Raw genomic sequence first — 15,913 nt, 5'->3', positions numbered from 1 at the left:
CCATTTCAAAGGGACGAATGTCGGGGCAGGGTGTACCCGTTAACCCCCCCCGGACAACTTTTCCCCAATTTTTTCAAACAGGACTCGATTTCTTTTTGGGGTCGTTCCCTTTATACAGGGTGTCGGGTTACGTGTTCGGGGACCCGTGTCCCCTTATTTTTGGATTCCATCAAAAACCTTTTTCGGGAGCGGTCCCGCCCCAGGGGCCCAAAAACCTCTTTGAATCGGGCCCCAGAATGGGAGGAGCCCAAAACGGTCTGGAGTTATAGGTTCGCCCCTTTTCTCATTAGCCCCGTTTGCCAACGTCTCAGCATTTCAATACCCAAACGAACCCCGGCCCCTCGTTTCGCCCCCCGGCCCTTCTGTTTAAAACTTTTATTCTTCCCCGGTCCGGCGATCCTTCCCCCTGGGATCCAAATTCCCTCCCCCGACCCCCCTTTGTTCCCCACAAAAAGAGGCAAGAAATCCTGGGGGAATCCGGCACCGGGCCGGCCGGCGGGGTGACGAAATTAAAAAGTATTTAAAGGATCGGTGGCCGCGGCGTTCTCTGGTTACGGTATTTTGACGGTTTAGGGCCCACTTCGAATTGACGGTCGGGCCGTGGGATTATTTCAGCTCGTGATCCGATGTTATCGTTTTCGGCCACGATCTCGTTATTAACATGATTCTCCACTTTGTTTGCCATTTTGTCCGTTTTTGCCGAGACGAGCGATGGGCCCCCGAAACCTCTACGAGAGTTGCACCGAGATCAAAAGACCACTATTATCCAAGGCCCCACGGTGGGCGCTAAACCGTTTATGAAAAATGGGTAATAAGTTAAATTTGTAAATGAGGCAAAGGATATGTGGTACTTTGATCTATACTTTGAGGAACAAAGGAAATCGAATCTATTTGGTTTATTAATAGCTTAAGCAAATAATGAGCTGATACGTTAGAAGCTGAGCTAAGACGTTTTTATCTATATATTTGAGACAAGTTTATATATATATATATATATATATATATATATATGTGTGTGTGTGTGTGTGTGTTAGGTGCGTCCCCGAATAAAGAGATTTGTTGACTGTTCCGGCTATACCGACTAAAATCCGAAGAACACTAGGCAAGATTTTGTAATATATTTGAAGTACAAAGCTCTTGGATCAAAAAAGCCACTCGAAGTGAGGGAATGACCCCTATTTATAAGTTTTTCCTCCCCATTTCTATACATATTGTAAAAAGCTTTAGGATAAAGCAAAGCACAATATGGATAAGGTCGGGTCGTACGGTGCGACCGCACGGCCGTCGGAATGTGGCGCATTCCCGCGTGGTGGACGAATAGCGGTGCTCCGGACCGACGGCCACGATCAAATGGTCTACGAAAACGGGCTAACGGCCACGGGCGATTCTCTGCTCTATTCGAACTGCAAACGGCCACAATCAACTCGGATATATAAAGATCGGACACCGGACGACCACGATAAAGAGTTATCTCGGATACAACGAATTTATGTCTTCGGATCGGACACTACCGTTCGTTCTCTTCTACTTAACGATCACGAGTTGCAGGACAACTTTTAGGTTTTTCGCATACAACCTTGAATATAAAATGCAAGTAATCACAACTAACCCAAAATACAACCTGTAAGGTTCTTATCCAATTCATGAGCCATTATAAGCATGTTAATTATTTCCTTCTTCCTTTTTAATTGCTAATTACTCTTGTTAGAATTTCCAGTATTCATGACTTGTCAAATTCAAATGTCCTAGTGTGAAAATATTTTCAAAGACCAAAAAGTCACGGCTGCATAAATCTTGATGAATTTCTTTATGTATCTGAACTCTGGTGTCGTGGGGTGTTTTAAATAAAGCACTATATTAAATTATTAATTCACCGCCAAGTTTGAACTTTGAACCTCCAAATTCTAGGCTATTTCTTGTATTAAGTTCAGTCTGCTTCCATAGGCTAGTTATCATAATGAGCTGCAAATAGTTGGGTGGTCCAACACCATTTATTCTCCACTTAATACTTCTCAACAACATTTGTACCATCTTTCACTACTTGAAATAGAGATTTTACCCATCGATATTCGGTGAGAAATTTATACTATAAAATATTATTTTAAAACAATTCTTTTGACAGTTATTAGAGAAAAGCGCATTGTGATGGGAAACAAGATTTCGAATTTGAAATCGAAAAATTTCTAATTTTTTCGTGTGAAAACACTACTCTTATTATTTATAGTTTTCCCACTGACATTCAGTGGGATAGCCACTGAACATTTTTCAGCGAGAAATGAGTGGAAAAATAGAGATATTTTAGTAGTATTCCGTCTATATTATTTGTCTTCTAAGATTTTGTATATTTTTCACAAAAATATTTAATAACTTTAGTTATGAGACTATTTATCTAAAGTACCTTTTTCCATCTCTTAAATGTCGTATCTTATTATTTAAGCACTTCGCCATATTTGTAATGTGGATTTCCAAATGAATCAAACTAATAAATAAATAGCGGTCTCCATCTTTGCCAACTGGATTTTCTTCATTTAAAAAAATAAATTCCCACAACTTGCTAGAAGCTGTCCGAGCAATAAATAAACAACCCCAAGAAGATAAATGTGAAAGGGGTCAAGTCAAGAATAATTGAAGCAGCATCCCCCCATGCACCAACATGTACAAGTCAGTTTTAATTTATACGTCCTTGTCTCTATATGTGATGAAAGGTTCATTTCTTCGTCCTTGCTACTTTTTGCTCGTCGTCACGTTCTACTCCTACCCCATTTTTTTTGGTTCCAATTGCATTTAAATAATCAACCAATTTTAGACGACCAACTATTGACTAATAACCATCATAAACCAATCATACTTTTTTTAACCATCCTCTATTTTTTAAATATACTGTTCCAATTAATACAAGTTTGCAACGGCAAGCTAAGCGCATAAGGGGGTTGAGTGCTCTATGTTGAAAGATTTTTCACTCACCAGGCATAAATAAAGCGCTCTCTGCTGAATATTCTTTATATCAAACCTAAAACTTCTATTTAAGCATTTATAGAGTGTTATTTTGTGCTGCCCCTTAATGCGCTGAAGAACAGGTTCTTCAATCTAAACGAGAAGTAAAGTATGGAATATAAATCACAAGGACTTTTACCCGTGAAAAACTCCTTTTTTAAGAGAGTAAAAATCACGACCTACCTCAGTAGCATTTTCCTCAAATCTTCACTAAAACTCAAGCAGTTTTAAAGTTACAACTCTGTAACCAAAGGAACTAACAACTTAGTACCTTTTCCTTACAATTTTCCCTAATTGTAGCTGTCCCTTCAAAGACTCTTCCCTAGTCTTGAAAGTAGGGGTGGGGGTTCGGTTCTTCGGTTCGGTTTTCTCATACTTCGGTTTGGCTATTTCGGGTTCGGTTTTTTGAAGGTGGACACCAAACACCGAACCCAACTAGTTCTCGATTCGGCTCTTTTCGGTTTCGGTTTTTTGAAGTTTGGTTCGGTTTCGGTTTTTTCAATTCGGTGTTTTCAATTCAGGCTTTCGACGCAAGATTTCGAAGAAGAAGACCATTTTAAAGACGCCGAACCGACCCCCCCGGCCAGCAGTGCGGCGCGCAAGGATGGCAGTTCAGGCGATGCGCCAAGCGCGCGGCCGACTGTTCGGGCAGAAAGCCGAAGGGGCCAAGGCATGTCAAAGCCGCGCACGGCGAAATGGCCACAGCAGTTCGTAAAGCAAGCAGCGAGCCCCGTTGGCAAACCGTACAGGGCAGAGCAGCAATGTTGACGGCAGCCAAGGCCCGTAGCACGCAGTTAGCCGAACCGGGCGAGCCCAGGAAGGCCGCGAAATTGCGGCGGAACGCGGTAGCGGCCTATGTGATTCTGGTCAACAACCGCAATATAGCCCAAGCTATGTCGCACACTGCTACCTGATTTAGCGACAAGCGACAGATATTTCCGTCCAACAACAATTATCCGAATGCTCAAAACCAAAAGTAACACAACAAACAACGTACGGGAACAAAAACAAGCAACACAAACAACATAACGATAAAATGAGCAACGGCCAAACAACATAAATGTCCTAAATTTTAGCTCCAAATACAAAACATAAGTTGTAACACTAAGTGTTAAATCCATCGTCTCACATAATAATCATAATTAAGTCCGAAATTCACCAAATTCAAAACATAAGCTTAAAGTTGAAGGTGAATCGCCTATCTTCAAGACATCTCTCAATATGCTTCATTAAGCTAGATGTGCCATTTGCTCTATGACAATTAAGTATCGCACCGCATGTTAAGCACCTACCTTTACGCCTTTCTTCATTGTCTTGAACCATCACAAAATGTTCCCAAACTTGTGAGCGAGCTCTAGAAGGCATGATTGAACTTGAAAATAACAAAAAATAGATAAAACCAAAAGTTAGAATATAACTTTCAAGATAAAAGAACAAAACTACAAAATAAAGTATTGAACTTACCACTAGTAACAAAGAAGCAAATTGCAATCATACACAACAATGCGGATCTCTTCCACTATTTGCCATGTCTAAAGATAATTTAATCAAATATGTCATACAACATAAAAAAGTATATTATTTTTTTTCACTAAAACACATAAAAAAATACAAAATCTTACCAAGTTCAAGTTCCTCAAGATGATCCAAACTTTCTTCCACGCTGCGGATTTAGTCTCTTTCCTAAGCCAATCTTGAACACAAATAAGAGATTGCACACATTTAGGAGTCAACGAACTTCTAAACGAATCAAGTACACGACCACCGGTACTAAATGCACATTCCGATGCCACGCTAGAAATCGGAATAGCCAACACATCACGAGCCAACTGCGAAAGAACAGGAAATCTAGGAGCATTAACTTTCCACCAACCTAAGATACTAAACTCAACGGCGGTTTCACTTTCATCTATTGGCTCTTGTTCTTCACCAATGTATTTATCCAACTCGGATTTAGCACACCCACTTCCAGAATCTTCCTTTTGTTTCTTCAAGTGAAGCTTAGTTCTCAAAGCATTTGATTTCACACTTGAAGAGGACGCAAACTAGAAGTTACATCAGATGTATCATGAGATGAAGTAGATACAGAAGGAGACAATTGATGATGAGATGCTCTTGAATAATTTTTTAGATACTCTCCAAACAAAGATTTCATATAATCGTACACTCATTCGCTTACTTTCTTTCCAACTTCCTCCCCAAATAGCTCTTCAAGTGCAAAGCTAACATACACAAATTTATTGTGAGGATCAAATACGGAAGAAATAAAAATTATTTTGTTCATCTTTTCAGGATCACCCCAATACTTCCTAAACTTTTCTCTCATCCGCTCAGCCATGTTACTCAAACTAAGATCTTCACTTGCCACACACGCTTTCAAATATGCATCAAGCTCACATATATCCTCAAAATGAACATTAGAAGTAACATAATGTGAACACGAAGCTTTTACGGTGAGCTCGTAAAATCTTTCAAGAAACTTTATCACATTCCTTACATTCACCCAATCATCACGTTGACGTACCGCGACACTTCCATCTTCACAAACATGAGTAGCAAGATAAGCTTTAAAATTCTCATAAAAAAAATCAAACCTATCAAATGCCTTCTCGAAATTTTGTGCCGTGTTCAACATCACGTAGGTGGAATTCCACCTAGTAGGCACATCTAGAATTAATGTTTTAGCACATCCCACCTTTTGAACTTCACAACATTTCTTAAAACTTCTTGTTCTTGCCGAAGATCCTCTAACATACCTTACCATTTGCCTAACACGTTTAACGTAAGCATCAATTTCCTTCAAACCTTCTTGCACAATTAGATTAAGTATGTGAGCCATACACCTCACGTGAAGATGCTTACCATCCATTATATTAGTTCCCACATATTTAATGTTTAGACAATTCTCTAACCGTAACATCGTTTGAAGAAGCATTATCAACAGTAATAGTAAATACCTTGTCCAAGTTCCATAAGCGAGGCAATTACTAATAGCCTCTGCCATGTGCTCACCCTTATGACTAGTGACAGGGCAAAAATTTAGTATTCTTTTATGCAACTTCCAATCTTTATCAATAAAGTGAGCAGTCAAACACATATAATTAATTTTTTGCAATGATGTCCATGTGTCTGTGGTAAGACAAACTTTTGAATGTGCTTCTCTAAAAGACTTCTTCAAATTTTGTCTCAGTTCATCGTACAGTTCATAACAATCCCTTGTTATTGTTCTACGGGAAGGAATTTGAAACAGAGGTTGGGCTAGGCTCATAAACTTCTTGAAGCCTTCCTTTTCTACAAAGCTAAATGGTAGTTCATCAATAATTATCATCTCAACTAAAGCCCTCCTAATTAATTGTTGATCAAATTCCCAATGCTCTCTCTATCTCATTCTTATCCTTAGATGGAAAATGTATTTTTTTTTCGAGTGGGAGGTTTAATAAGGGATTTATATGCGTTGCACCTCCCTAAATGTTGTCTCAATCCCGTTGTCCCATTTACAGTTGCAGCAGCAAGATCTTTTTTACAATACTTACACTTCGCTCTATCAATTCCCTGTACAACAATCTTCTCAAAATGACCCCAAACAACAGATCTAGATTGCATTTCTTTTCTTTTCTTTGTTACCTGGGTGTCAAGTGAGTTATCATTGCTATCAGTATCATCTGTATGAGGTATGCTACCAGTTGAATCGGCAACACTTAATTTAGTTTCATCCGCCATCTACGAAAATTAAAGAGAAAATATAAGGCATTGTAGGCCAGCACGTTAAAAACCAAACAACGAAAAATAACAGCACAACCACCAGCCACCATGTATGATAAAAGTCTTTTTCATTTTTCCATATACATAGAGATCTCAAACAACTACCCATTTATTTACAACAAATTCACAACCACCACATATCATGTTACAACAATCAAAACAGTAGCAAGAAACTCACATTAACAAGATAGTAACACAAAGCAGTGAAACACCATAAATTCACCATAGACGACATAACAAGCAAAACAAAGATACCAAAAATAACCATAAATTCACAACTAAAAGAGCAAAATAATAACGAGAAGTGAGAGAGACTAAGGATTCGCTGCAAGAAGTGAAAGAACAAATAAAATCGATTAGGAGAAGTGTGAGAGAGAGAATTCGCTGCCAGAAGTGAGAGAGAGAAATACGTACCTTGGAACTTGGAAGAGAAGACAGCAAGACGCCGCCGGAACTTGGAAGAGAAGCCGCCGGCTCGCCGCCACTGAGAGACAGAGACAGTGAGAGAGAGAAGTAAAATTAGGGCTGTTTGAAAGAGAAGAGAAGTCGTCTGTTTCAGTGTTTTGTACTTTTGTTTGCTCCGTTTCTTATTTTTGCTGTGAAGTGTGTGTGAATTGTGAAATACAAAAGAAAGAATAAAGATTGAAGGGGCTTGGGCCTTGGGTTAATGGGTTTTATTTATTTTGGGCCGAATTTATTTAATGGGCATGGGCTGAACTATTTAATATTTTTGGGCTGTACATAAAATTTCGGTTTAAACCGAAAACCCGAAAAACCGAACCCCAAACCCCGAACACCGAACCGAATCCCGAAATTTCTGAAAATTGAAACCGTTCCGACGAAAACCGAAAAACCGAAAAACCGAATTAATTCGGTTCGGTCCGGTTTTTCGGTTTTCGGTATTTATGCCCAGCCCTACTTGAAAGTCATTACAACTTAATCAACGAACACTTTGTTAGAGTTTATCCTGATTTTTCTATTTTATTTGGACTCTACAAATTGTGTTTTACTTTAAAAAAGTTTTCTAGGTTTAAAAATTTTCTTTGCAGAAAGGGACTTTACTATATTTATGATTTCGCGATCCGCTGTCGAATTTATTCCAATTTCAAGAGCTCGGATTGAATCGGTATTGATATACCGATTCAATCCGAGCTCTCTTATTGAGAATGCTCATTGAAGTTTTAAACTTCTATAATAGAGATCTTTTCTTCTCATTCAACAACACAAAAGCATTCACAATTTAGTCATTAAAAGAGTTTTGTTTAGGGAGGGATTATTCTCATAGTTTTAATATTTTTTTATTTTTTTTAGCTTTTTTATATGTCGCTCACTTGACCAAATCATATTATAATATTATATTTTTTTAGTATAGTTCTTTATTGTCTAATTTATTGCCGTCAAGATTTGCAATTATTAGCTTTCGCACGACGCCCTGTTTATTTCGATCCCAACACACTTATTACAGAACTTCTGGTAAAATAAATATGTTACAAATCAAGAACAAAGACTCAATCAAACAACTTGAGAAGGAAGCAACAACTTCTTCAGGAACATGTTCACTTTGTTGCAGTTTGATTCGCACAAAGCAGTGCGATTCTCACAATGAGAACAATTTGCTAAGGCTAATTCTGAATTCGTGTGAATAGCGCCAAAAACAAATTGCATCGATCTGATGCTTTATATAAAAGTAGGGTAGGCCGAAATTCTCTTGAATATGAGCTCCAAATCCCTTAGGAATTTGGTTAAGGGAACCAATCCTAATTGGAATTAGTTTTCGTATTTGCTTCGACCTCCCCACAATTTCTCCTAATTCCAACATACTTTCCATGTATACAAGGGTAGTACCATTTTCTTGTTTGATTGAACACGTTTCTTTGATCACATTGATACCAAGTAGAGGTGTACAAAGCAAACCGACAAACCGCACCAAATCGATAATTCGAACCAAATCGAGAAAAATGTTCAACTAGTGGTTTGGTTTGACTTGATTTGATTTTAAAAAGAAAAACCCAAACACTATTGGTTTGGTTTAGTTTTAACTAAAAAAAGTCAAACCGAATCAAACCAACCTGACATTACATTTATAAAATTTCAAACATATTTTATACATAAAAATATTTATTTATAATGTAATTTATAAATGTTTCTTTAACCTTTTCATAATTTTTTGTCTTTTAACATATTATTTCAAGCTTGAAATTAGAATTTTGAATGGTCCAATAAGTTTTATAGCCCAATGATATTAGTACCTCAAAATAAAACTCAACAAAAATAAAATCAATACTAATGCTAACAAAAGAAATTCATATCTAACACTGGAATGACAAGAATTTTGATATCTATTCTTTCGTTTTATATTAGTTTAGAAAGTGAAAATACATAGCTTAATTTTATCTTTTTATTTAATATCTAGTCATGTAATTAATACTAATTAGCCGTACTTATTTTAGCATGACTTAGTACTTTTAGATTATGATAATTTTCTACATGCCTTATAAATGAGCTGTATTTATTGTAGCATGACTTAGTACTTTTAGATTATGATCATTTTATTTTATGCAATTTCATTAATTTTTTGCGTTGAATATTTTAGTACAATGTTATCTCTCATCACGTTTTGTGTTATTTTCTTAATAAATATCTTAATTAGATAGTCGTATCTTAGTAGGATTAAAGAAATACTTGAAGTACAAATTATATGTTTTGTATGAAGACTTTACCGGAAAAAACCTGAGCAACCCGAAAAAACCGAGAAAACTCGAGATTGAAAAACTCGACTTTTGTTGGTTTGGTTTGGTTTATAGATTTAAAAATCCGATGTAATTGGTTTGGTTTGGTCTTTACAAAATCCGAACCAATCGGTCCATGTACACCCCTACGGCCCTAGATATATACCATAAACGTAATTCCTCAAGGAATCCTTCTTGCACTCCTAAATCTACTTCGCACCACTAACCAACAATCGAGTCTAGTTATATGCTAAGGACATGGTTCTTCCAATGTGTGCATAGCATTACTTCAACCTTGTAAACAACTTATCCAATTCCTTCAAGAGATTAGGACTTGATTCTTATATATTGTTTGTAATCATCAAAACTAGAATTCAGCTTAGCTCTAACATAGAGGGGTTCTAACTATCCCATGCGGTGTCATTCAGTGTTCTTACCAATGCATTCAGATTTCTTAGTAATTTAGTATTTTACCAACTGGAATACTGTTTATGTGTTTTATTTATATTTTTCTTGATATAAAGATATATAGCAGAAAAAAAAAAGAAAAAAAAAAAGAAGATAAATAAGCAAGGAAGGAAAGGGACGAAATGAGTTGCGGTTACTACTCTCTATTTTACCAAAGTATGACTTTTCTTCATCATTTATGTCAAGTTGTCAGCAATCAATATCGATAAATACACACCAATTTTGGTCATTTCTGATGACTCTTTCAGCTTATATTTATCTTATCTTTAAATTGTTCTATCATTTTGAAAATCCAATAATAGACAGAATAGATCTCCACGTTCATGCTAACAGATCTTAATTTGTTCAAAAAAGAAAAAAGCTCCTAATTTTGTTCAATATTCTTTTTTGTTACTTTTATAGGTTGTTTGAATATTTGTTAATCATTTGGAATGACTAGTTCCACTATTAGGAGAATAAAGAATAGTCAAACTTTTAAGAGCATTCCAATAAAATTCAGCAGCTTTGGGTCCAACTTGTATTTGATATATACAAATAATTTATCAAAAAAAAAAAAGACTAAGAAAAAATAATTATAATTCAAAACCAATAAATTATATATTCTGCTCCACCTCCAAATAAAAACAGAAATTACCTTTTTGAGATAACTGTTTTACTTGGAAAGACTATTTCAGGCAAATCAACTGTTTTCTCAAAAGTTGTCGCTAAGACTAATGGTCAAAGCAAAAACCAATGCCAGTTCAAATAAAGTCATCAAAATGTAGCCACAACCTCTTCACATATATTTTGAAACTCAGAAATTAAGTTTCACCAATTGAGGAAAATTATTATATTTCCAGTCTTTAGTCTGATCAACATTTCTCTAGAAGGGTCAGTTTCTTGGTTCTCTTTGTTCAAAAAGATATAAAGCTTATCCAAATATATACTAGATCTTATTATTCACTGATATAGTCATATCTTACTTTGTGCGTCAAGATTTTGGACATTTTGAGTTTCCTTCAATTTCTTTTAGTTCTTCTATCTAGAGCCTTTTTCTTTTGTCTATCAAATTTAACTCTAAAAAGGGGTTGGAGTTGACAAAAAAAAAATAAAAAAAATTGATTCTTTACCATAAAAAGCCTTTTTCCTGGTAGATATTTCTATTTTGGCACTTCTTCCCCCTCCATATTTGGTCTAGGAAAGATTGTTGTTGATTGTATCCTTAGCAGTATCTTGAATTTTCCAAATTTGGCTAATCCAGGGTGTCCTTGATTATACATAGTGTTAAGCTTTTCTATTTTTTCTTTTTGACCATCCTGTAATTCGAAAACAACTTGTCCGACTAATCCAGATTTGCACCGTATTAGGCTGATTAAATCTCAAAACCAAGACCTCTGTGTCAGGTGAAGAGATTCCATCCATCCCACCTCGTTGGTTCATAGTGTGTTGAGCTAATTTGTTGGTTCTTGAATTTTTTTATGATATGGGAGACTGTGAAACTACTTTTCCTGTATTGGTGGAGGAAGAAAAACTGATTGCTGCTGCACAGCAAATTGTGAAAGCATTGCAGAATAAAAAAGATTTAACACATGATGCAAGAAAAATCTTGGCTGATTTAGGCTCTCAATTGTCTTCCATAACCAAAGTGGATGAAGAAAAGCATGACAAACTTTGTGGAACTGAAAACACTATAGAGAAAAAATTCAGTGAGCTTGAGGAACAGCTTAACATAGTGCAAAATAAAGTGATGAGATGGGAGGTTGATGAATCTCTTATATGGGATTGTGGCCAAGAATATAGAGATGATTATTTGAGGTCTGTGGATGAAGCTCAAAAAATCATCGAACGGTTAGAGAGCTTGAATGTGGATAAAATTAGTAAAGAGGGTAATGAGCTTCTGTGTAGGGCTCATGAAGTTGTGCAAGTAGCAATGCATCAACTCGAGGAGGAGTTTAAGCACTTGCTTGTTCAGAACAAGCAGCATTTCGAGCCTGATCAGCATATGTCTTTTCGTTCAAACGAAGATGATGAGGGTGAGGGTTCTATTGCTTCTTTCGGAGATGACTCAGTAGAGGATTCGGTGGTTCAAAGAGATAGTTTGAGTAGACGCTCATCGGAGGAGTTTGTCGTTGAACTTGTCCATCCGGACGTGATTCCTGACTTAAGGTGCATCGCGAATTTGATGTTCAATTCAAATTATAGTAGGGAGTGTTCTCAAGCATTTATCAATGTTAGGAAAGATGCCTTGGATGATTTCCTATTCATTCTTGAAGTGGATAAGTTGAGTATTGACGATGTGAGGAAGATGGAATGGAACTCATTGAATTCCAAAATCAGGAGGTGGATACGATGTATGAAGATCTTCGTGCGCGTTTATCTTGCCAGTGAAAAATGTTTAAGTGATCTGATTTTCGGTGAACTTGATCCAGTTGGTTCACTTTGCTTTGCTGAGTCTTCAAAAGCTTCAATACTGCATTTACTAAAATTTGCTGAATCAGTAGCTATAATTGGACCTCATCAACCAGAAAAGTTGATTCGGATTCTTGACATGTACGAGGTTCTTTCAGATCTCATCCCGGATATTGATGTTATGTACTCCGATGATGCTGGATTATGCGTTAGAATCGAGTGCCAGGAGATCCTCAGAAGCTTAGCCGGTTGTGCAAGGACGACTTTTCTTGAATTTGAAAGTGCTGTTGCATCCAGCGTATCAGCAAATCCTTTTCGTGGTGGTGGAATACACCATCTCACGAGGTACGTTATGAACTACATGAAAACTCTAACGGATTATAGCAAGATCCTTAACGAGCTTCTGAAGGGCGACGAGGAGGAAGATTCATCAGTGGCTAATTCACTGGATAGTAGAGAAGAAGATAACATTAACGGAAGTTATTACGTTTCTCCATTGGCTCGATATTTTAGATCCTTCACTTCAATTTTGGAATGCAACCTTGATGACAAGTCAAAGTTGTACAAGGATGAATCATTAGGTCACCTTTTCTTGATGAATAATATTCATTACATGGCTGAAAAGGTAAAGAATTCTCATGATCTGAGAACAATACTAGGCGATGATTGGATACGCAAACATAATTGGAGATTCCAACAGCACGCGATGAACTATGAGAGAGCTACTTGGAGCTCAATCCTTTCGTTACTTAGGGAAGAAGGGATTCAGAATCCAGGATCGAATTCTATCTCAAAAACTCTGCTCAAAGAGAGATTGCAGAGCTTTTATGTTGCATTCGATGAAGTTTACAAGAGCCAAACGGGTTGGTTAATTCCTGATTCCCAACTTCGCGATGATCTACATATCTCATTGTCTCTTAAGGTTATCCAAGCATATAGGACTTTTGTTGGAAGGCATAGTAATCATATTAGTGACAAGCACATTAAGTATAGTGCCGATGATTTGGAGAATTTCCTGTTGGATCTCTTTGAGGGATCTCCAAGATCATTACATGGTTCTCACGGGAAAATGAGATGAAGATTTTGTTCATTCTCAATTTGTCATGTACATTGTAAAATATGTCCATTTTATATTAGGTTGATTGTTTCATTCTTGTAGAGTTGTTTGTTTCCCAATGTAAATATTAACTTGTTTGATATCCAAATTTGGTATTTCAGATCTAATGGTATGTTTTACTTCTGGAATGAATAGGTTTGGTATTTCTTTATACTTTCTAAGAGGATTCACAGACTACTGCGAGAAGTTACAAACTTAAGTTGGCCTTTTTATTTAGCATTTTTGTTTGAAGGGTTTGACTTCGACACGCTAACAATGAATTCGTATCAGGTAACTTGTCCGACTGTCCAAGGTACCTATAGTTGTCTTTTAGATGACCTCGTAATGTAAGAATTTGTGAATCGGACATACACTTAAAGATGAGAGATTTGATATCTTAAACGTTGATTAGCATGACAATCACCAAGCATTATTCTTTTAACAAGCATTATTCTTATGCAAGGCAGCGGGGAGATTGACGATGATGTCACACATCGTATTGAAGCAGGGTGAATGAAATGGAGGCTCGCTCCGGAGTGCTATGTGACAAGAAGGTGCCACCACAACTTAGGGCAAGTTCTACAAAGTGGTGGTTACCAGAGCTATGTTGTATGGCGGAGTGTCGTCCGATTAAGATCTCTCACGTTCAAAAGATGAAAGCTTAGAGACGAGAATGTTGAGATGGATGTGTGCCACACCAAAGAGTGACGAGGATTAGGAATGAGGATATTCGGGACAAGGTGGGAGTGGCCTCGGTGGAAGACAAGATGCGGGAAGCGAGATTGAGATGGTTTGGGCATGCGAAGAGGAGAGACACAGATGCCCCAGTGCGGAGGTGTGAGAGGTTGGCCATGGATGGTTTCAGACGAGGTAGGAGTAGGCCGAAGAAGTATTGGCGAGAGGTAATTAGACACGACTTGGCGCAATTACGCGCCTTACCGAGGACATGACCTTAGATAAGAGGGTTTGGAGGACCCAGATTAGGGTAGAAGGCTAGTAGATAGTCTCGTTATCCTTCCTTATTAGTAGTCGCATTTTCGCAGTATAATTTCTTGTGCTCTGATTTCTGCCATTATTTGTTATTTCCTGTGCTTTGATTGTCCTATTTTATCTGTGTCGCTTTCGTTATTTGCATTTCCATATCGCTTTGAATCTCTTAGCCTTATCTGACCTCTTTTTATGCTTTTTATTGAGCCGAGGGTCTTTTGGAAACATGTGTCCTACCTTGGTAGGAGTAAGATCACAGACGCTCTACCCTCCTCGTACCCTACGTCGTGGATTTCACGGGGTTGTTGTTGTTGTTGTATTCTTTTAACAAGGGGAACTACCTTGTGCACAGATCTGATGAATTGCTGTTCTGGAATTTATGTCTGAGACCAATTATCACTCTTTACCAGTTACAACACTTTCTCAACTCCAGCAACATAAGTCAAGGTCCTTCTGTTATAAGGAGGGGAATGTGGGTTGGCCTCAATAAATAAAACATAGTAACTAGTTATGTTAATGCCATTTATTGAAGATTGTAAGTATTTGTTGGAAACCAATAAGGTTATTATTATACATATTTGGAGGGAGGAGGCGAACAAATGTACACTTTCTGGAAACGCAAATCACAAACATTAAAAAAAAAAGATCTGATAATCTAAGAAATTGCGCTCACGAAAGTAGAATTTTTTCTCCTTACCGATTTAAGCTACGTAGCTTATGAAAAGAGTTAATTCTCAACTTATCTAGTCGCACTATTAACATTCATACATTATACTCTCTATTTACAGCTTGGGTCAAGTTATACGCCTGGAATGCAAGTCTTTCAAGATCGTATAATAATAATAATAGAAGAATGGTATCATACAACAACCAAGCTGGAATAGCTCAGTTGGTTAGAGCGTGTGGCTGTTAACCACAAGGTCGGAGGTTCAAGCCCTCTTTCTAGCGTTTATTTTTTCATTATTCTGAACTAATTCTGTTTATTTTTTATTGACTTTGACTATCAAATTATACGATGCTCCTTTTTCTTGTCAGAATCCTAAGGAAATGCACCTGAGATAAATGTAAGGGCATGATTAGATTTATTTTTTCATTATTCTGAACTAATTCTGTTTATTATTTATTGACTTTGACTATCAAATTATACGTTGCTCCTTTTTCTTGTCAAAATCCTAAGGAAATGCACCTGAGATAAATGTAAGGGCATGATTAGATTTGGGCAATTCGCAGGAATGCCCTTATTTTGGGGTGGTCTTTAATTTTTGTCCCTCAAATTGATGGTCTTTAATTTTTATGCTTCACTTAATATCATGATGTTTGGGGTTCGAACCCCGGCTTAGTAAAAAAAAAAAAATTGCAAGGTAGAGTTTTATAAGAACTTAGGCCTATTCGGGCCAAAGTTAGGCCTGAAGACAGAATTTTACCTTCAGGCAGAATTCTGCCTTAAGGTAAAGTTTCGGAGGCAAAACTCTGCCTTGCAAATCCAAGT

General features: G+C 37.1%; 1 protein-coding gene and 1 non-coding gene across 2 annotated transcripts; both read left to right on the top strand.

Annotated features, from left to right (window-relative positions):
• Window positions 1-10,660: 10,660 nt before the first annotated feature.
• Window positions 10,661-13,586, top strand: LOC132036908 (exocyst complex component EXO70E2-like). Its single transcript, XM_059427325.1, has one exon. The coding sequence runs from the start codon at window positions 11,416-11,418 to the stop codon at window positions 13,417-13,419; it is 2,004 nt and encodes a 667-aa protein (XP_059283308.1). The 5' UTR covers window positions 10,661-11,415; the 3' UTR covers window positions 13,420-13,586.
• A 1,712-nt stretch (window positions 13,587-15,298) lies between these two features.
• TRNAN-GUU (transfer RNA asparagine (anticodon GUU)) lies at window positions 15,299-15,372 on the top strand. Its single transcript has one exon. It is a non-coding gene; the product is annotated as a tRNA-Asn (tRNA).
• Window positions 15,373-15,913: the final 541 nt, after the last annotated feature.

This window comes from Lycium ferocissimum, chromosome 11 (genome assembly GCF_029784015.1).
Source record: "Lycium ferocissimum isolate CSIRO_LF1 chromosome 11, AGI_CSIRO_Lferr_CH_V1, whole genome shotgun sequence".
Taxonomy (NCBI): Eukaryota; Viridiplantae; Streptophyta; class Magnoliopsida; order Solanales; family Solanaceae; genus Lycium; species Lycium ferocissimum.
Note: the sequence above shows the minus strand (reverse complement) of the source record. Positions and strands in the feature narration are given on the sequence as shown.

What these genes read in the sequence shown, in the direction of transcription:
- LOC132036908 (XM_059427325.1), top strand. Translation starts at nt 11,416, where the DNA reads ATGGGAGACTGTGAAACTACTTTTCCTGTATTGGTGGAGGAAGAAAAA.